This window comes from Coturnix japonica, chromosome 30 (assembly GCF_054131305.1).
Source record: "Coturnix japonica strain WE chromosome 30, WE-NBRP24, whole genome shotgun sequence".
NCBI lineage: Eukaryota > Metazoa > Chordata > Aves > Galliformes > Phasianidae > Coturnix > Coturnix japonica.
The window spans coordinates 6,512,126-6,534,757 of record NC_140692.1 but is presented as its reverse complement, the minus strand read 5'-3'; the positions used below and the strand labels follow the sequence as shown (position 1 = coordinate 6,534,757).

The 22,632-nt window shown below is 41.5% G+C and overlaps 1 protein-coding gene across 1 annotated transcript in view; it reads right to left on the bottom strand.

Annotated features, from left to right (window-relative positions):
- Positions 1 to 22,415, bottom strand: part of LOC146755830 (cytosolic carboxypeptidase 4-like) — a 103,407-nt gene extending 80,992 nt beyond the window's left edge. The window contains exon 1 of the mRNA XM_085525283.1: positions 22,215 to 22,415. Within this exon, the coding sequence (XP_085381409.1) occupies positions 22,215 to 22,372 (158 nt within the window). The 5' untranslated portion in view covers positions 22,373 to 22,415. The remainder of the gene's footprint in view (positions 1 to 22,214) is intronic.
- Positions 22,416 to 22,632: the final 217 nt, after the last annotated feature.

Here is a 22,632-nt window from a genome sequence, read left to right as displayed (position 1 = left end):
GCAGTTCCTTAGTGGTGGATAGCGTGATAGACGCTTATCTCTAGCCCTGAGTGCTGCAAAATACCAGGAACAGAAAGCTAACAGAGATAGCAACAAGGTAAAAAGAAAGAGGAAGAACTAGGCCTTATAGAGCTCGTTTCTCACACAGCAAATCTGTTGGCCCCAAAATTATGCTCATTGAATGGCAGCACTGAATGTATTTCTCATGGTATGACTCCACAGCTGCAAAATCCCAGCTGCAATTAAGGAACTGCGGGGCTGGATGTTCCATCATTTTTATATGTGCAGGCACTCCAGCGGTGGCTGTGGCAGGCTGCAGCTGCCTGCTCTCAGCCCCCAGCTGCTGCCTCGCAAAAAAGGCAGTAACTGCAATTGTGTGCAAACGTTAGGAAAACACAAATTTTGTGGGTGTTGGAATGGTTCAAAATTGCTGAGCATTATTTCATTCTAGCGCTTCCCAGCTCAGTCAGGTGAATAGGACTTGCTTGGAAGATATCACAAGAACGTGGTTTTACGCCACTGGAAGAGGTGATGAGGTGACCTCCTAAGCATAATGGTTTCAAACAGAAAGATAATAGCTGAATTTCAGAGTAGACACATCTCAGAGGAAATCCTCATGACTCCAACTTTGAGCAAGTTTCCAATGATTACAGAACAAGCAGGTGCCTTTTTCTCTTGTTTATCTGTTAGGGTTTTCCTGTCTATGTGGCATTGAGTACTGATTGCTGTCTAAAAGAGTAGCTGTGTTGGATGGTTCACAGATACTAGGGACAAATTAACAGCCTGACAGTTACATGCAAAAGTACAGACTTATGTCTTCTTCCTCAATATTATGTCATACTTGATGAGAAATACTTCTGAATATACCCTTTAGGGTGCATGCACCTCCTTCATCTAGCTTACGTCTAAGATAATTCCATCTGAAGATGCTGGCAAAGGTGGAAGAAGCTAAGATACTTTTGCATGATCACATATTCAATAGCTTTGCTTCACTGTGGCATCTGGCTGAGCCCTTCCCAACTCTCCCATACTTTCCCTTCACTAAGTCCATCGGTGGTTCAGATGCATTGCCATTTTGAGTTCAGGGAAATGATTTAGCAGAGGGTTGTTAGAAGAACTGAAGCACTGCCATTGCTTCAAATAACATTCCTGCTGAGGTCATAGATGTGACTGAAAGTTGGCAAAGGGAAGAGCAAGGAGAAGAACCCTTGAGGCACTCGAAGCAATGATACCACTGACAAGCTCTCTGAAGAGAGAGCTTTGCTGCAGCAGTAATATGGGAGATGCCATTTGAACAAAGGAATAATAGAAATCAGTACAGCCAAATCATGTGTCTTTTAAGTTGTAGTTTAGTCAACTACGTTTTCAAAGTATTATTTACACGCACATCCCAGGATTTCATCAAATGCAAAGTATATCCACTGATTGAATGGCCACAATCCCTTAATGGCAATCAAAGAAGAGAGATGTTTGAATTTTAGTTTCTTACTGATTTATTATTATTATCTAGCTCTCTGCTTTCAACTGCAAATATCCCTTTGCTGCTCCATTAACCTGATCACTTATCTATGTTTCAAACTACACTCAGAATGTCCACACAGAAAATATCCACACTACATTTGGAGAAGATGTGCCTTGCATTTATGCATGAGATCATGGGCTACATTTTAATGGATACTTAACCTGGGCTAAAAATCAGCTAGCACTGTAAGGAAGGACTCTGGTCACATCCCACCAAGTACTGAATACCAGTAGATGACTCATGCACAACCAAAACCATAGTGCCATAGAGTGGAAGGGTCAGTTCATCTGCCATTTACCCTGAGTCAAAAAAGCATCAGCACAAACAAAAAATGGAGCAGGGAAACTCACCCCAGGCTTGGGCTAAGCCAGATTATCAGAGAAGGTTTCCTGAACAGCAAATATATATCCTCTAATATCCTCTAACAGTGCACACTTGTGTACACATCAGGTCCTAGCAAAAGTTGGAATGGCAAGAAAGCATCGGTACATCCCTCATTTCTGTTGTTCCCAAAGGAAATGGTCCCTTATCATCACTATCCTCACATACACAACATTTGCTACTTGTTTTTAGCAGTGATGAAGTTTTTGTTTTATCTGCTAGCAGTTGTTTCAGCCAGATGTTTCACTGAGAGATTCTGACTGGTTGACAAATAAAGTTTACAGTTTCTTAAGGAAGATAAAAAAGGAAATGGGGGAATTTACACACCACAATTGGGTTACACTACCAGTAACGCTACCAGCCTGCAAACTAATTTCACTTACTACAGCAGAGCAATGGTAGATCTACAGCAGAATGCAGGGGAAGCAGAATGCAACCATAAGCCACTGCCCCTTTATTGACTAATTTCCCCATCATGCTGATGGCACTAGAGATGCTTCACAGAATGCGACTCAAAAGGCCATCAGTTGGTTTTCCTTAATCATTTCCTGTAACAACGCAAACAAGAAAGTTCACCAACTCAGTATCTTCCTATTTTGTCTGATTTTCCAGCAGAACACGCATTTCCAGTACATTTGTAGGCTCAGAATCTGCCAAAGATATCACTGTTGTCATTCAATGCATTATGGTGCATGTTAAAAGAAGCGATTTCTATTAATAAGAGGAGCAAATGAAAATAAATTACTTAGAGCCAAGTCGTAGAGATTCTTATTCCTTCAGTTTCTGGATATAAGATGATCTCAGTAAACAGATCAAAAATGTCATTCTCCCTTACCACTCATAGCCATTATAACGACTGCCCAGAGCTCCATATTGACACTCAGTGTCGCCTATTGAATATGACTGTAGCAAATGTCAACTTTTGTCCTGTTAGAGTACAACTGTCATGTGATAGATAGAGCTGCCTGTCAATTCCTCACTGTGCTTTTCTACCTTCCTTTCAACTTCCATTACATTGTACGTTTTTAAAGAAAAGATGCCTTCTTTCCAACAACAATAACCATCTTCAGTACACTTCAAAGCCACAGTGAAGAAACGCTTATGGACTGTGAAAAGTATTGCTCAAAGAGAAGCCTCACATTTAGGGGGTTGATCCATCAATGACCTTCAAACACCTGGATGTACCACAGATAGGACACACATCATTCTACATAAACACAATCATCTCTTTCTTAAATGTGCCCCATTAAGAAATATAACCGAAAAATATATGGAAACAATTCATCTTCCCTACCAGACGTTTATCTTTTTAACCACCAGATAGGACTGTATATGAAAAGCAACTTCCTTCTCAAATCCCTACTGGAAGCAATAGGAACACTGCGTTACAATCAGCTCCACACAGGCAAATGTTTTATTCATATCGCACGACTGGAAGAAAAAATAGAAAGAAAGAGGGGAAAAAAAAAAGGCATATACTGGTTAATTTTATCTAAATAAACCCCACAGTGTGGCTTTTAAATGATATCAAGATCTTTTCCTACCCCACTGAGGTACGTTTTACCTATTTGGGATGAGTGGCATCAAATGCAGTTGCCAAGAGTGAAACCCCACAGCTCTTTACAGTAAGTCATGGAATCCAGAGGCCTTTCCACACATCCCGCAGATAAATGGATTATTTAACGTGATTTTTCAAACAAGCGATCAAACCCAATCCCACTTCACTTAACCAAATGAGTTTCAAGGAGGAGAAACAAAGAAATCTACTGCCGTTTTCAAGACTGACAGTTTCTCTTCTCTTCTAGTTCTTCCTCCCACCACCACCTGTTTTGCACAACATGTTACTAATATCGTAATCACTGAATTATTAGACAGAGAATTTACAAGCACCACTTGTTTTTTCCTTGCTGATGAAGGGAAACTGCCACAGCAATGAAAACTACAGATTATATCTTCTAAACTCGGGTCTGAGGAGAGCATAAGCTACACTAACGATTTCTGAACACTAATAACAAAACCACTTAACGCTCTCTATTATTTAATATAAAACAGTCCTACATAAGTAATAGGGAAAATATTGTAACAGAATAGGCCAATGGGGAACAAAGCTACTCAAGAAATACGATACAGTCCATTGCATTGAATAGGAATGAAGATGAATTATTTTCCAAATATTAAAGAACTACTAGGACAGAGATTCTATAGTTGACAGCATGGATGGATTCCATAGAGATAAAACTGTGACCATAGGCCAATATCGAGCTATATTTGGCAAAGAACAAAGTAAAGGGTTGGAAAGAGTTCTGGACAGTACCTACCAGTAACGACATGTGATGCTTCAATAATCTCAGTGGATTAGCAAAACAAAAAATGAGTAAAAAAGGAAGAGCAGGAAAGCAGCACACAAAGGGCAGAAGCTGAAGTGCAAACAGAAAGAAAGACTTCTGCTAAGAAATAAAAGACAAAAATAAAAGAGACTCTGAACTGCAAAGAAATTGGGATTTCACTCCCTTTGGGGGCACCTCAAGGAAAGAAAATGTATGCTGAGATAGTGAAGAAAACAATCAAAGATAGGGTAAATATTTACGTTTCTATTCACATAACTGAGAAGGTATAAATCATAAGAAAAACCAACAGCTTGGACCTTGGGGGATTTCTCAGTGCTGTTTTGTTTACACATAGAGAGCCAGCACTTTGCTTAGAGCTTCTTCCATCAGCTTCACTGCAGGGTTACAAACAAGGAATCGGGTCTTTCAGTGGAAAAGATATTCACACTGCACTCCTATGGCTGTGAAGTTTCTGCAGCATGGTGGTTCTGGCTTAAAGTTCATGCTGTAAATCCAAGTAGTGCCACATGCTTATCCGAGTACAATCCAAGAGAAAATGCCAGACAAACTCTCGTTCACCTCAAAGCCCCAGAAAGATAAGAAAAACAGCACACACTTGTCCTTTGACAATACTTCTTTCTCTGTCTTCTGCAAAGTGACACAAATATTGAAAAGAATCTCATTTTCAGTATGCTCCTTGCTACCAAGTATTCTAACACAATTTATGGACTATAATTATAACTCAGGCAGTGAAACATCCAACTACTGAAGACAACAGCTGGTCTCAAATTCATGGCTAACAATACAACCTTATCAGCCCAAAAAAAGCAATTACAGACTACAGGACCTTTAAACCAGAAAAAAAAAAATGAAAATCAAAGACCATGGCAGATAAAGGCAGTGTCAGTTTCCAGCCTGGGCTGCCAGCCAATCATTTCTGATTGTAAACCATTGACAACCTGCTCTGCCAGGTTATAAGATACTGGGATCACTCGCCTATTACTGAAGTGCAGTTAAAACATTCAAACGTGACAACAGTAACAGCTCTACATCATGGTGAAAAGGAACTGAGTTTCAAATGATTGAACCAATGCTAATACTGCAAGGAAGGGAACAGCAACAATGCCTGATACATTATCAAGCATCACTGCCCTTTCTAACAAGGTTTACCTGGTTACAGGTAATAACCGTAAACAGTGATTGCCAGTAGTAGCACGGACCGTAAGTTCTGAAACAGAAGATGCTAAGTGACAGTCCTGCCATCTCCTCTTCTGTGAACCCAATGCATTGGGGCTCAGAACTCTGTGCATCTGAGATGTCAAAGAATTCAATGCCTGGGTCAGAAGAGCACAGTATGTGTTTCACCTGGACTAAGCCCTCTCAGATCCGCTCTGGATTTCATTTTTTTAACCTGCTTTATCTTAAATATATAAACTGAAAATCTAATACAACGCTTGCGTGCTGCTGACACCTCAGTGAGTATGAAAGCTAAAGGAACATGGATGGACAGGTGCATGGAGGGTGATGCTCTGCCTCACTCCACGAACTGATTGCCATGGCTGTACATTCTATATGAAACTGAATTTAACATTTCTCCCTGCTTTGCTTGTTCATCTTTTCTCCCAGCTTGATTTTTCTTACTCTTAGGATTTCTTACCCCTTGCTCTACCGTTCCAAGCACTTCTTTTCTCTGTACTCAGCCAGGTCTTCCTCACTGTGACTTCAGCTGTATGCATTAGCAAAATCGGCTGCTTTGATTAGAAACACAGGAGTGGAAGGTAGATAATAGCCCGGTTCTCTACACCTGATCTCCCAGTGAGGGGTCACTGATAGGGGTCAACAGCTGAAATAAGCGTCTCATCACATGAAGAGTTGGTGAAGAAAAAGCTGTACTGTCAAATAAAACAGAGCACAGCAGTGCTAGGAGTTGGAGGGGGTGAAGTTATCTATATATTTAGGCTGGTTTGTGTTTTGCAGATTTTGTTCTGAAGAAGCAGAGCTTTCAGCTCAACAGCAACAGAGCCTGAAGTCCTGTTTTTAACTACAGGGCAGAGTCAACTGAGGAAGTTGCAACTCCATCCTCTCAGGAAACAGGCTTGTTAGAGGAGCTATGGAAGGAGCCACTCTGCTACCAAGCCTGCTCCCAAGGAAGCACCGCTCTCATCTTCTAAACAATACGGCTGTGACAATAATCCTGAAGGATTGTTTTTTAAGGCCAGTTCACTGATGGGCTCTGATTAAATTATCTCCAGAGTGATCCATCTGTTGATTGACACTTTTAAAATACCGACCGTCCCAGATCATTTGACACTGGCTACTGATGAATCATCAAGTTAAAGCCTTTACTTTAAATACTACTGTTACGAATGAAATGTCAAATAGTGACATTTGATATTCTGCACCAATTACTACCGCTCATGTGGGCACATAAACACCACTTAAGCGGAGTCAAAATCAGGCTATTAGGGTGCAGGGATCAAAAGAGACAGGCTACTTGTCTTGTCTGGGTTTATAGACTACATAGCTATTGAGGGTCCATTAATCAAGCAGGGAAAAAAACAGCTATTATGGGTACTGCAAAAAGAGATGGTCTAAAGGAGGTTGAAAAGGATGAGTGCCTGTGCCGTGCCATACATTCCTCGCTTCTCTTGAACAGCCCCCAGTTCGTGCGTCATTCTGACATAGATTATACAAACAAGGAGGCACTGTTGGGTTAAGGGTGATGAGAGAGAGGAAAATGTTGACAGACTCTCCACCAGTGTGAGGCACAGAGCTGTGAAAGCCTGCTCTGATTCTTAACTTGTATGGTCAAGAAGGGTGGAAGGCGCCTTACAGAGGATATTTCTGTATCAGGTCACGAGAGACAAAGTCTTGTTCCGTCAGCAGTACTTTTTATCCCTTGTATTTATAAGGGCAACAGTACTTACATGTCTCCTGCATATAGGAAAGCGCAGATCACAACTTTTACTCCACTGCATTTCAGAGTCAAAGCAGTCAACAGAGGTTAAAAAAACGCAATAAGAGAACTCTGGGGATTTATTAGCAGCCAGAATCATGCCATCAGTCCAGAACTTGATAATAAATAGCTTTCTTTTTTTTTCCTAAGAAAGCTTAGCTTCTCAACACTGAAAACTTGGTGGGTTTTTGAAGCCTTCTGAATACGTGAGCGAGCTTTGAGAAAGCTTCTTTTGAAGGTAGGGCTCATCCTTGACACAAATGTACAGTGGGGATACCTCAGATATTTGAATTAAATTTGACTTGAAAATTCTGAACTCAAAGCTCCAGAGTCATCAATTCCCACGCAAACATGTACTTGCCAGCTTTCTTATTTTCTCTGGAGCATACCACTGACCCTATTACAGCATCCCCCAGTTGTACGTGCAGCTACTTCTCTTTTCAATGAGACCGTGTTCAGAGGAAGCCAGCATGATGGATAATAGAAGTCCTTTGACATACTGTGTCATTTATCACATAACAGCCTCAATCCTCCTAACAGGGCCTTCTCCATATGTCACTGTCAGCTCTTGTGCCACCCCAATGCATCAAAAAGAAAAGTTTGAATATGAAGCATTGTAATTCCTAAGTCACAGCTCATTGCAGCTTTCCAGACATGAAGAACCATTCTATCTATCTGCCAGCTTGTTTGTTTAATTTTCACTCTGTCTCACACATGTGAGAAATTAAGCCTTCAGTGTAGAAGAAAACCAGAAAAATGTCAGGTCTGGCAGAAAAGAGGAAGATAAAAATCTCCAGTTCCATCAGGAATCCAATGTGACATTTTAAAGTGTAAAAAGAGCAGCCTATGAGCATCAGGTATTAGAAAAATACTGGCAGATCTAAAGAATTCCTTCTCCTTTCCAACCCAGGAAAGAGGTTCTCTAATGGGCTGATGCGAAACTAGAAAGCTTAAAGCAATGCAGATAAGCTCCTGAACTCGGCTGCTTAATGGAGGCATATCTCAGCTCTTCAAGGGCAAGGAATGGAGTTAAAACACCCAGGAAAGCCTCTAGAGATTACCCAGTAGGCCCTGTTTTGGGCTACCTACAGTAATCAGAAATCACTCTATAATGAAAAATTTCACTGAGTCAGTTCCCAGGTGATTTGTGAAAACATAAGAGGAGACTGGAGCCACTGCTGGGGCCTCAGCTCTGCTCTCTGTAACACTCACATACATTCATCACTCTTTGCGCTCCCTCTCAAGTGTTAAGAGATGACAATCAGACCATGATCCATCCAGGCTCTTTTGCCATTAGTCTGTAGGAATGCAGCCCCATCTCGGTACTGGCTGCATTCACTGACAGTATCATGTTTGTGCTACCCAAGCACAGACTCTCCATAGCATTCATTCAAGAAGATGAGGGCTTCCTTTCAGATCTTCTCTATTTCATTTTCTTTCAGCAACACACAGAACTGGTCCAAGCTTGCATGAACCATTTCACAGACTCATTTTGTACTCGTTAGCATTTCCTGGGTTAGAAAAAGCTCCATCTTACTTTCAATGATTCAGAACCTCTCAGTGTGAATGGTCTTCAATTCCAAGAATTAAGATGCCATTTGGAATCACAAGTGATTTTAAAATATGATTTGCCACTTCATTAGGTTATTGTTGTGCAGTCTATGTAAATTTCCATTTCATTAAAAAATTTTCAAAAGAATCACAGGCAAATTACAGCTCAAAAATTAGTCAGTAAAACTTCATTAAGCCAACCCTTAATAGGATTATTAATGTGAAAGAACCAAAGATTAATTTCTTCCTCAATGAACATTAACTGACAAAATTCTTACCCTTTGTGGCACTCACAATGCTGCTCTCATGTCTTGATGCCTACTCTAACAGTAGAATCATGGAAGGTATATTAAACAACAGTGTATATTATTATGCTACAATGGATCATAAGTCAGCTGACTCAAAGGTTCCAAATTTCATTGCAAATTTCAGTATCCTCAAGGTTTTGGGGCAGCAACTTAGCATCAGCTCGAACTGTTCTTTTCATCAACTGATCTGATCTTTTCATCCCCCTTATTAAGTATTCACAGTAGATAACTTTATGTGGAGACATTAAAGTTGTGATACAGCAGAGTCTAGCAAGCCCCCAGGAAGCCCATAGGCCAAGTCACTAATAAGCCCTTCAAAGGCCTTCATCCCCCTGTAAGCAGTTTTTTCTCTGAAGCTTCCAGGATGGAGCTCTGAACCAACAATATCAATTCTGTATTCCCATGTATTTCACAGTTCGGTACACAGACAGACTTTTTTTGTGTGGGTATGAAGGGAAAGAAGATAAAAGAAGGATAAATCAGCTAGGGGCAAGTCTTGGTCACTACTCAACCACAAGGCAAAGCAGGGATGAATTCCAACTCACCGTGAGAGTATCCTAAATAAGAGTTAGATGGAAATATGAGCTTATGCTACAGGAACAATTAAAGGAGTCAGTCACTAGGAAAAGGAAAACACTGCTGTACTGCTGCTTTGTAGCCACCAGCTCACATTCTTCAGATTACAGCAGAAATATCAAGAGAGGGAAAAAAAAACCTGATAAATCAATACGAGTTTATTACCAAATACAGCAAAATGCTGACAGTACAGCACACAAAACGTATGCTTATTTTCATGCCTAATTTGCACAAGCTCATTCCCAAAGGATGAGCATAATATTCAAAAGTGAGAGCACAAATGGCCATTTAAATGCCTAAACCCCAACTTAACTAATTGCATATAAAAACGTATACGTAACCTCCAAGCAAAACTGCAGCCTTTCAATCCTGATAGCCTGTGTCAAAATGGTCTCCACTACTCTATGGCTGCATACACATTTACACACAAAGAACGCTTCTTGGCAAACCTCAAAGCAAACTCCTTATTTAAGCTCACATCAGGCTTAAGCAAGAAACCATGCCCTGCAGGTAGTTTGTGGAGACATAGTGCTTGGTAGACACATGCTGTTTAGGGACCAGCCATTCCACTTGAGATCATGCAAGTACAATTGTGGTTTCAGAGCTGCCAGGTGTTTCTCAAAGATGGATAAAATGCTGGGGGAAAACAAAAACAGAATACGGACACTGTCTGATTGCATCTAAGGGATTTCTTTCAGTCACTCTGTAGCTCACAATAACTGCTGCACACCCAGTTGCTGTGACTTTTGCCCGATGGCTTAAATCCAGCAACGTCCTGTATTCATAGGCAACAGGTTCAGAGGTTATAAAGAACTACTCTGTAGCAGCCCAAAGGTAGCACACTAAGCAATGCCTGACATTAAAGTACATACAGTTTTGTTATGGCTCTTTGACACCCTTTGGGACAAAAGATATAAGAAATAAATTGCTGTCATAGCAGTACACACAGTCAGAATTGACACATGGCAACAAAAAAAAGGGAAAGGCACGAACACTGGCCAAACCAGTTCATTATAAGTAACAGCCCCGAGCTGGGCTTTTGTTTCTGTAAGAAACCACATAATGGAAAGATAGACTTGATTCTGATTATTTCTGCTTACAGCAACAGAGACTTTTTCTTAACATTCTCCTTTTCATTTAGATTCCCAGTTGTATTAGTATTATGAGTTGGGAGGCTCAAAGCCACTGCCTCTGAACAGACTACATGCTTGATGAGATCCTGTGCTGCTCGAATCAGTCTAAAGATAGACAGAGAACTAGAACAGTTCAAGGGTGCCCTCACCTGCACATCACAGAAAGAGACAAATTACAGCTAATTCAGTTAGTGCAGTTCTTTGGTGCTCTTCACTTGAAAACTAGCACACACACAAAAACATGCAATGCATCACCCAGGCATGGAGGTCTTCCAAAGCAAGCTTTCTTCCCTGACATGTTTTGGAGGGGGTGGGGAACAGTCACCCCTCTGCTGCCTTCAGCAGTGAGCTTTCTACACTGAATGTTAATATATGTTTATAGTGAGACACTAAACAGGTCAACTAGAAAGAGGTTTGGGTATTCCTTGCAAATGGTTTAACCCACAGAGTATGGCCTGTCTTTCCAGCCTTGACTCCCCAGATATCTCAGCCTAAATCCAAGGAGCTTACCTTGAATCACCTAAAAAAGTTCAAATAAAATGTAACAGCCATAATCTCCTATAACTCTTGACTTCACTTTCAGGCTCTGCTTTACAGCTCTTCTACCACAAATATAATCCAGAACTGCTTTGCTTAACATTACATCCACTGGAGCATAGAATTCACCGTGAGCTCAAATGTGGTACTAGAGATTTCTGTGACAGAATAACATCTATAAGGGACTTGGATGAAAGACCACCACGTTTTTTTCCACGTCACTGGAGCAAGGATTTAAAACCCCAATCATGCTCTGTAGAAGTGACAGACGAGTGCAATAAACTTCATTAATACCCAAACCTCTTTTCCTGCTTCTTCTCATTTTTAAGTGGTATTAAAATAGTTTATGATTGTTCAGCTGCTCTGCACTTTACATCCTCTTATGTGTCATAACCATTTGGGGGATGACAGAAAAATAGACACTTTTTTTTAAATCTTTTTTTTTTTTTTTAATATAATTTAAAATTTTAATGTATATTTTAAATTACATTAAAAAAAAATACAAAAGCCTTTAAACTACCAGACAATGAATATGCAAAATGTTCCTCAAAGTTTACATTTACATTACTGTTATCATTGTTATCTACTGGTAGAAACGTCACAGACCAGAGATAGACCTGGGAAGCAAGTTTTGCTTTAGATGGTGCTCAGTGGGACCAGGTGCCCCTTAAATGGAGGATAGATTTTTTTTAATCAAAAGCTGAGCTTCTGAACATGTAGGGGAGAAAAATTAGAGATATGGGAGATAAAGAAACATTACCATCTGAGATGCCATGTGATATACATAGAAAGAACCCCTGTACTCACCCAGAACGTTGTCACTGCATAATAACTTTACAGGAGTAGGAGTAATAGGACTTCTTCAACTATAATAACTATACCTTAAGTACTTATCATTTTTGGAGACAAATCAAAGCGACCCAAAAGGTGGTTTAGGATCTAGACTGTATTGTCCACTACCACTTCCTCACTGTGCTCTACTTCCTCAAGCAAACAACGCAGAAGAGGCTCTATCGAATGTAATGGAATATTTAAGCACCTCGTACAGGGACGCATCCACCTGTGGAATTTACAAGCCAGTTCTAACAGTACAAGGAAGAGTGGCTGAGCTCTGAACACAGCAAGATCTCTACAGCAACTTAATGCCAAAATAATCACTATTCCCATGCAATGAAGTATCACCGTGCTAATCTGAAGGTTCCTAACAGGATCACAACATCACCGAGCTGGGGTGTGTTCAAATACCAACTTCGTAGTTCTACAGTGCATACAGACACAAGGTCATCATTACTGAAGCCCCCTTTGCTGCCCATCTCACCCTCTTCTTTTTGTTTCATATTGTTTCCTCCAGCTCAAATTCTGGGCCAGATGACTTCAAAAAGCTCTTCATTTTTCTATCCCTTTAAGACTCCAACGCTTTACAGCATTAGAAGTGTGGCTGACTTTTTTTTCCCTGACTCCCAGCAGTGCTGTCTTTCAGGTCACAGGAGAGGTTTTGATTTCCCACTCTTTGTCATTCCAGCATCAACTTAATTTTCTGTTTTTCATTCTCTTGCTGCTTCCCTGGGACATGCAGCTGGTTTCAGAAATTAAGGTGACAATTTGCTCAAACTACTGGGGTAAAATTTGCCCGTGTAATTACCCTAATTGCATGTGCAATCATATGAACCATGTACACAGGTGAACTATTCAACCTCAGCTGGTCCTCTGTGGGTGCATTTTTGAACAAGCAATTTTGAAAATACAGGCTTCCAGATGAAGCTTATTTTTGTTGTTATGCCTCTTTGTCCCATTTTTTAAAACACCATTTTCCAATTGCCAGCCCATTTCTCCAACCCAAGGCAGTCACATATCTGCTCTCCTACCACTGTACTTTGCCAGCTGTTATTCAATTGAATCTGTTATTCAAATGAAACAGAGGGCAGGGAAGAGCGGAAAAGAAACACAGAAACACAGATGTTAAAGAACAGTAGTAGCTAAAATACCGAGCTAACTAAACAGAGACATTTAAAAGCCAACACGCAGTAAGGCAGCTCTACCTTTGCATAACTAAGCTCCAAGTTTTTTTATTCATATGCTTTTAGAAAGAACTTCTGTGCATATATCACAAAAAATGATGTGTTTTAATACTTAAAAGGGACTGAATGGTCGTATAAAATTTGAAATGTCACTTGGAACTCCAGGGATGTCCAGTTTGCAGGGTGAAAGAAATACTGCTCGATTTATTACACAGTAATATATGAAGGTATATTATGAGAGACAATAATCTTCATTCCCAGGCAATTTCAGCTTTCCAGGTAGTGTGGATATTGCAGTAAAGTATTGGACATTCTTCATTGCATCTATAAAAGTGAAGTTTTTACAATTTCATTTTGTGGACTTTTTTCCCATCCCATGAATAACAACTCCAAGTCTGAATCTGTAGCTTCCAAAAGGCATTAACTTGGGTAAGATGAGTTGGTCTTGAGATAAGTGATCAAAACTAGCCCTTGCACTCATGACATGAGCTTCTACCCAGTACATTCAGCATTTATGTCGGTACTCCATGCCTACCACAACCAGGAATCAGATGCAAAATCCAAGTTCGTTAGTATCTGTGTGACATCTCATTGTAGTGTTTAACTATGGGGTGAACTGGGTTCAGGGTTTGCAGGTGCATCCTGACAATTTCAAGAAAGCATAAAGAAATCCCTCATCTTACAGCGTTCTCCAGTCCCTTCACTGATGATACTGAACCTCACAAATCTTCCCTGGGTGGCTGAAGAAGTCACGGCAGTGAGATTCTCCCCCCCATCCTAAGAAGAAACAGTGAAGGAAAGCAGTAACTACAAAAGCTTCCACCTCCATAAAGTACATCATGAGAAAATGGATTAGCCTTCACAACAGATCCATTAGCCAGCACCCCAGTATCCTCTTTGTTCTTGCCAATTCTAAAGCACGCTGTGCCAGTATTGGATCAGCTCCTAACAAGAGACAAGCTGGTCCTTGCCTGTCTGCACAGAGCCTAGCACAGGCACAATTGCTATGGGAATAATATATTACCAAATGGACTTAAATGAGCATAATAACAAACAAAAGATAATCATACACACTCAAACTAATGCAAATAAGAATATAATTCAATCAACTCATTAACTTTACTAAAAGCTAGCTTTGTACATCAGCCTCCTGGCTCTTAGAACTGTCAAAGGAGCGCAGACATCTGATTATGAACTCCCGTTGTCAGTCAGGAGACTAGACATGAATGCTGAACAAAAATAATTCCTTTCTGAGCCCACGGAACATCGTGTTCATATCTAATATTCATGCTACCTTGAAAATACAAGGTAGTAGCCATATAAAATGGAATAATTTCTGAGGCTTAAAGCTGAATTGTTTAGTAGTCCAAGACATTAATATCACTGAGCTCATATCAAGTAATCTTCAAGTGCAGTGAAATTCCCAAGTGACCTTGACTAATCTGAACAGATTGGGTATGAAAGCATCGAGGGAGCTGCAGGCACCTCATGGGGGGAACCTTTACTGTTTCAGAGCAAACACTGTGCGTGCTTTTGGGACTGGAAGACCAAAGAAACAAGAGACAATGCATTTGGTCCCCCCTGTTCTTAAAATGACCATTAACTAATTCGTTTTTGTGGATGTTTAGACATGATACTGTTTTCTCCAAAGGCAAACAATAGTACAGCACTTCCATAGGATATTGACAAGCAAGAGAACAAGATCATAGACATTACATATTAAGAAACCCTTGGCCCTATCTATGCCAGACCTCCTCTGTGAGGTCTTTTTTGGTCTCTACCAAGGCATACAAACAGTGGCACAGCCCTCTGGGCAATTTACCAGAATCTAGCATTGTGTTGGCCTGTTATAATAACAGGCCTCTGGACTCTGGGACAAGCTCTTATAATTCAAGAGACTGAGCGTATTCTCCTGCCCGACCTCCTGAAAGCGCATGGAAAGTGCTGGAAAATAAAAGGAAAGGCAGCAAAGCACCCAAAGTCTCAGCTACTCAGCTTTCAGAAAACAGAAGCACCAAGCAATAAAACCAACTGCTGACATGAGACTGGTGCCGAGTCCCACAGACAACGATAGCAGACAGACTCCTATTTTAGAGACTTGACGAAACAATAAATTAGGTGAGGGTGTGTTAGAACAACAGCTGGTTGCTAATTAGTCGCAGCCCCCTCAGCAGGGTATCAATAAAGCAGCAAAGAACATCTCGAGTAAATTAAATTTTAAAAACCCCTACTGCAATCACTCCCCTGACAGACCCTTCCTTCATCTCCCTTCTCAGCTTTTTATTTATTGTAATTACTTTAGTAATAAGATTTGTTTCCTTGTTATTATATGTATTACTATGCAGGGCGGCAACAACAACAATAACAACAATAGCTAGGAAGAGTTATGTTGCTTATTTATCTCTGTGGCTGTTATTGGGCCACTGGGTGGATAGAGCAATGAGGAGGTGGGTGCCTGGGAAAAGCAGTAAATAGAAAAGAAAGCATATTCCTCAGGAGCAGAGACATATGGGGACATATTTACAAAGGAGGAAACACTGACAATGAGCGAATAGATCTAATAACTCAGGGGAGCCCAACAGCTCCAGCTGATAAAGGAAGGAATAAACAATACTGCATTAGAAGTGCTGTCAGGAGTCCTGGGGTGTAGCTGCGTGCCAACAGAGGTTTACCATAGGAGAGCCAAGGATGGACTGCCATGTTAGCACAGGGCAAAGGCTTTGTCTGAAATAGGGTCATCTCCCACAGCATACTGATGTACTGAGAAGAGTTTGGTGGAGGATCAGACTCTGGTTCTGGGTCCACCAAGGGAGAAGCTGCAAAGACTTAAAGAATCACATACCCATATTTTATCTTATGTTGTTCATGTACTAGCCAGATTTCATAGCATCATAGACTCATTAAGGTTGGAAAGACCATTTAGCCAAGCTATCAGCCCATCCCCACCATGCCCAGTGACATCCCTCAGCGCCACATCTCCACGGTTCCTGCACACCTCAAGGGACAGTGACTCCACCACCTCCCTGGGCAGCTGTTCCAACACACCACCATTCCTTCTAAAAAGAAATTTTGCCTAATATCCAACCTGAACCTACCCTGGTGCAAATTGAGGCCATTACCTCACATCCTATAGATCTAACCTTCCAAATCATGGGCTTCTGCTATAGGGAATCTGCTGAGACTATCAGGAACAATAAGGCTGCTTGCCTTGAAGAAGTATAAGTGGTCTTAGACCCTCTTCACTAGAACTAAAGAACAAGCACCCAAAATTCTCAGGACGGCCTGCTGAGAAGACCGTGATGGCCAACAAGAAGCACATTTTCACCAGTTATGCCTCACCACCAGTGCAAGATCACTGTCCTCTTTATGGGGACAGCTGAGGCAACACCAGAGGCAAGAGAGCAGCACTTAGATAAGAACCATCTACTGCACTCAAAGAAAGTTCACCCACAGTTCATAGCACTTCCCTGAGCCACATTCCAGATGCAGTACAAGCATTCCTCAGACATGGCATTTTCATCTGCTCTGAGGTCCCGAGTCAGCGCTTGCAAATAGACCACCTTATAACACAGAGCTCAGAGCACAGCCATTCTAAATGAGTAAGGACTGAATCTTATGCAAAAATGTTCTTCCACACGCATCTACCCAACTACCGTTGGCACTATCCTTAAAGAAATGCACGCATCACACATCAGCTAGTCTGGAGAGACCCCTTAAATTGTGCTTGCAAAGTGCATGGCATCCATTTAGATATGCAAGACTAGATTCTGAGAATTCAACTCCTCTTTAACCCTCTGATCAGAGAGAAGCAAACAAGAGAAGGGAAGGGAGAGTAGGAGGGATGTCTACAGCCACATGGCTTTGTGTGCCTCTACTTCAAGATTTAATCCTCAAGGATGCAGTTCTGGGTCATCAAGTGAGTCCTCAAGTGCGGCCCTTAGCTTGTTTGCTGTCTATGTCCAGCTCTGCCTCTGACTACGTGGAGAACAAAATGTCTCAGTGCAGGAGAGTGCACAATAATATAGGAGGAAATAGAAGTTATATACACAGATAATGCTTTTGGGTAGAAGAACTAGCTTGCTTCTGTTCTTCCTACAAGTATCCTTCAAAAAAAAAAGAAAAGAAAAAAAAAAAGGCCCTTGTTTCAAAAAGTAAGTGGGAAACATTAATAGTTAATAGTTTCCCTTCTGAGAGCATGCAATAGAAATGTGTTCTGAAAGGGCTTTCAGAGGACGTTTCTATCTCTCCATTTCTGTAATTGTCAGAGTTAAAGCTTTTCTCTGCTGGATTCCAGGGCGCAATAAACAAAGCCCTGTAAGTAAAACAGGATGGAACAAACAGCCTGACTAAAGTGAGAGTGAATATCAATAAAGAGAAACAAACAAAAAGCCCAGCTCACCTGCCTTACCTATAAGCAGCAGCAAAGCTTACTCAGCCTGTGTTGTGGGAAGGCAGGTGCAGAAGGGAACAGGGTGTTTTTAAACCAGATAAAGAATAGTCCATGGCTATAATCCAAAATGCAAATCAGGATTTCCTCTTCCTAACAGCTACTATGGTTACCCCATGCCTTCGAAGAAGTCACACTGCTTCCAAAAAAATTAATCTTCCTTTACCAAAATAGACTCACCGGCTCCCATCTCCACTGATTGGTTCAATTCATTTACAAAAACACATCAAGTTCCTCTCATTGAAAAGCTTCTTTGATTCAACAGTAGGGAAAGGAAAGCGAGAAAAGGGCAGACAGAAGGGAAGAAAGAGGAAACATGAAAGGGAGTAAAGAAAAAGGAAGAAGGTGGCAATGGAGGAGAGAGACATGAACTTGGAAGAGAGAGATTGGGCAGTTCAAGACCTGTGGACGCTCATAATAGACAGTGCATGGGCAGTCTGAAGATGAAATATTCTTTAAAACAAAAGCACTTATCTAGGAGTTCCACCTCTTGTTTGATCAATCATATCGCAAGGCCGAATCATTTTTAATTTAATACTTCTGGGAAGTGGGGGGGAAGCACTCATTAAACACGGGCACGGTTGGCAAGCACTGCGCGTTAGCATTTGGCACTATTTATTATTGCTGTTTATGGTGATATAAATTAGGTTATACTGATATAATTAATAACCCTAAATTCAGGGGTAATAAATAGCAATATTTATATGAAACTGCAGACTCTGAAGAAGTCCAGCCAAAAAAATCCCCACAAAATGCTGACTACCACGTTGTGACTGCTAACATACACATGGGAGCACCAGGTACGTGGGTGCAGAAGATATGCAGGTGTGAGCAGACACTGAGGAATGGCTGCATACACAAGCTGTTGACAGAAGGGTATGTAGCATGTGCACAGAGAAGACAGCCTAAAAGCAGGTCACAAGATGGTACACAACTGCATGGAGAAGTGTTGGTGCACAGGCAACTTGTTGCTCCACTGTGTGGTAATGAGCTTATGTGGAACAGTGTGAACAGCCAACAGTGCTGGGTATTTCTTTGTAACAGAACTGTTTGTGCTGTCATAAGCTTTTACAAGTTCCTTTCCTGACCCTGGTTTTAGTGGATGAATCAGAAGAACTAGATTGAAGAGAAAATGCTCCTGGTACACATATTTCACTCATTTCAAGCTGTGTGAAGGTTGTGGTGTGTCATTATTTCATCCTCCCAGGAAGAAAACTCAGGGGAAAGAAAAAAAAAGGAGGGGGAAATGCTCAAGGTCACATACTTCATCAACAGCAGAGCCAGGAACAAAGCACGGGTCTCTCACTCACCCAGTATAACTCAGCAGTTTCCTAATCAAAGTGCTGTGCTCCTTCATGGATTCTCCACCGCTGTGTAGAATGGAATTCCTTCTCTAGCTTTCCTGTTAATCCGTGATTTAATTTAAAAAGACGATAAAGGGATGAGAGAAAACAGTCAGCTGAACACCAACCAATACCTTGGGTTTTCACAGAACAGCCTTCGCAAGATAATCAGCCTACAAGGACACTTTCCCTTTAGTAATTTAATGCCTGTCACTTTGGACCATCTTATAGCACCGTTCTTGGAGATTAAGACTACTTTTACTTGTAAAGAAGAAAAAAAACACACAAATCAGGTCAGACCATACATCTATCAGAGGCAGCATCCCATTTCCAGCATTGGTCAAACACTACTGTGTGACAACACACAGGATGCACTTAATAAAAAGTAGTGTCTAACATTAAAATATATAGCCACTACCAGATCAGCTGAAATTTATTTGACAAACCCTACATCTGACTGCTATTCAGGACAGAGCAAAGGCTGCCCAGAGAGGTGGAGTCACCATCCATTGGAGACCTTAAAGAAACATGGAGATGTGGTACTTCAGGACACGGTTTACTGGGCAATACTGGTTGTAGGCGGACGGTTGGACCAGATGACAGACTTCTTTTCCAACCTTAATGATTCCATGAGAACAGTCGCACAGAACACAACTGCTCATCAGTACTCTCTGGATTGAACAAACTCAAATTATATGTGATATTGGGTAGTGATTTTTATTTTTATGTGATGACAGCCTTACTCATACAGACATGCTTGCATCACCACTACCTTCATTTAGCATCAGCAACAGGACTCAACTCTCTCCATCACTGACAGACAGGAATAAATCCTCATAGTACTGACTGATGTGAAAGGGAGTGAAAGGGAAGGCTGTTTCCTAGCTCAGCCACACACAGTCAGAGCATAATCACATTACTGCCATCATATCTGTGACAGAGGAACATTCTCTGCATGCAACTTTCAGATCACATTAACCAAAGAAAATACCAAGGCCCTGATTGTCTTGTTGCTGCACAAGGCTCTCGAAGTGTGATTGCACGGTATCCTGCTGGGATGAGCACTCTTCCACTGAGCTGTGCCTGCAGCAGGGAGTCAGCTGGGGAAGGGGCACAGCTGGGCTGCTGGAAGAAATCCTTTGTAACCGTGCGATGGCATTCATCTTTGTGACGGGCAGGGAAGCATTATGCACACCCCAGCACACAGGACTGGGGAGGAGGGAGAGAGTGAGGAGCTTCAAAAGAACTGCCAACAGAAAAGAATTCAACCCTTTTTAAATATAAAGATACCGAGGTAACGAGACTAGAGCAGGATTAATACCAGATAACAGAAGGATGGATGGGTAGTACAGAAGATGCACTTTCAAAGCATGAAGATTCGAAATGAGTGATGATTCAAAATAAACAGTGGATTTGACACATTCAGTCGTGATTGTAAATCTCAAGGCAAATAAGTGGCTTCCTGAAATGTGCTACAGAGACCTAAAAGTAAGTAGTATGGACCTGTTTACAGCTACTCAGTCAATAATGGCCTACAGACCCTTTTCCTGGAAAAAGAGCTTCCCTTTGTGGCAGTGATTTGAATGACAACAGAGTTTAATACAGCACTTAAACCTAGATGAAGTAGAACATTAATGGACAAAGAAACCTGCATGTGCTTCCACATGCAGCAAGGGACTAAAAGTCATCTCCAAAAAGCTGCCAATAAACTCTAGGCCAAGAAAAGAAGCTTTTCTTTCTGTGCAGGAACACCTCAGTCCACTGAAAAAGCACATGGGAAGAAGCAAGAGCAACAGAGCCATGGGAGGCCCCACAGCACAGCATTTAAATTGGAGCATGATGGAATGGTTCTCTCCCTTCCCCAGGCTTCATGCTTAGCTACAGAGCCATAGCCAAGTCCTTGGACCTCTGCTCCTATCCCACACCAAACTTTCCTACTCATCACCAGGTTGAACTACAGTGGAAGCTCCACACGTTCCTGTGTGATATGAGCTCAGACAGTACCCTTCATTCCAGGTGTCACCAAAAGCCACACTGTCCCTCCTGAGGACCCTTCCTCTGCTATGCTCACTCCTGACAGCTGGAGAAAAAAGGTCAGACATTCCCTCCAGCCCTCCATCTGCTGGAAACTTTAATTAAGCAGAGTGAAAGGAAAAACAGAAAGCCACAATCTTTCATTTTTGCTTCTGCTGTCTGGAAGAATCAAGGAAACATTTGGTGCCAGCAGAAGCTTCCAATACTCGGGGGCAGCATCCAGCTCCCCTGAACAGCCTAAACTACAACACACTCATGTCCTGGGGAGAACAGGAACACAAAAAACTATGCTCATAGTCGCAGACCAGAGGCTAAGAACACTCCAAGCTGCCCTCTGCTGAAGCCCAGACCACAACAGAAAGGAATTAGATTAGGACCAAATAAGCTCAAGATTTGCTTAAGGTCTTTACCCTGTTTCTTCAGCACCGGATCAGCACAACCTGACCTGAAACCAGATGAATGGTTGTAGTGATGATGTGGGTAGGAGCAATGTAAAGGCAGCTCTGAAGAATGCAAAAAGAAACTGGTATATTCATAAGCTCAGAAAGACTTGGAATCTCTTCAGAAGCATGTGGGAGGAAACAGAGTAAAGGAGATAGGAGAAGGAGGGAGTTTCATTATACGGAAACATTTCCATAAAGATACGAGCATTTAATAGATCCTTACATCTTTCCCCCATTCAGGTTATATAAAGCATTAATTAAAGCCAGTTATTCCCAGATATATCAGCTTGCAGATAAAGTTTGCCCTGCTGATTTGGCAGAATAGATAACTTTCCATTCAGCAAGTAAGATTCAGTTTGTCTGCTATCGCTAATACTTCACCTAGTCAGTTGGGACACCTTACGGCCCCACACAGTACAGAACCATGAATATCTGATGCACACGAGACAGCACACTGGGCTGTATCCAGGACTTACATTCTCCTTACAGGACTGATCACAGGATGAATAAAACACAAGGCAAAAGGCAACAGGAATTCTGGCCCAAAACACTGAAGACTAGGCCTGCTAAGTATACAGCAGTAAAGCCTGCAGGTAAACCCAGTGAAAATTCACAATAAGTATGTTACTACAACGCACTTGCCATTGATGACTCCATCAGGGTTGAGCATGGGGACAATCTTGAAAATGAAACATTTCCTCAGGAGATCAGCAATGGGATCACTGCTCACAAGGAACTCCAGGGTCCCCTTCATCACCCAGCTGGCGTTGCTTTCACCAGGATGAACACGGGCCATCAGAAAGACATAAGGACGACTGTCTGTAAAACAAAGCAAAGGCATGGAGATGTTATGCACAGAAGCTGCAGAGATACGATGCCAACTTTTTTTTTTAAGAGAGAATCTTACTAAACAGTTCATGGACAGAGCCTAATGAACCCCTGTTGCAAAGCAGACTAGCAATTTGGCAGAGAAAATTGTCTTGCTATCAGATACGTTATTTGCCATTCCCATGAAAAAGCACCCTCATTTGGCCTAGTTACACGTCTCCAAAAGCT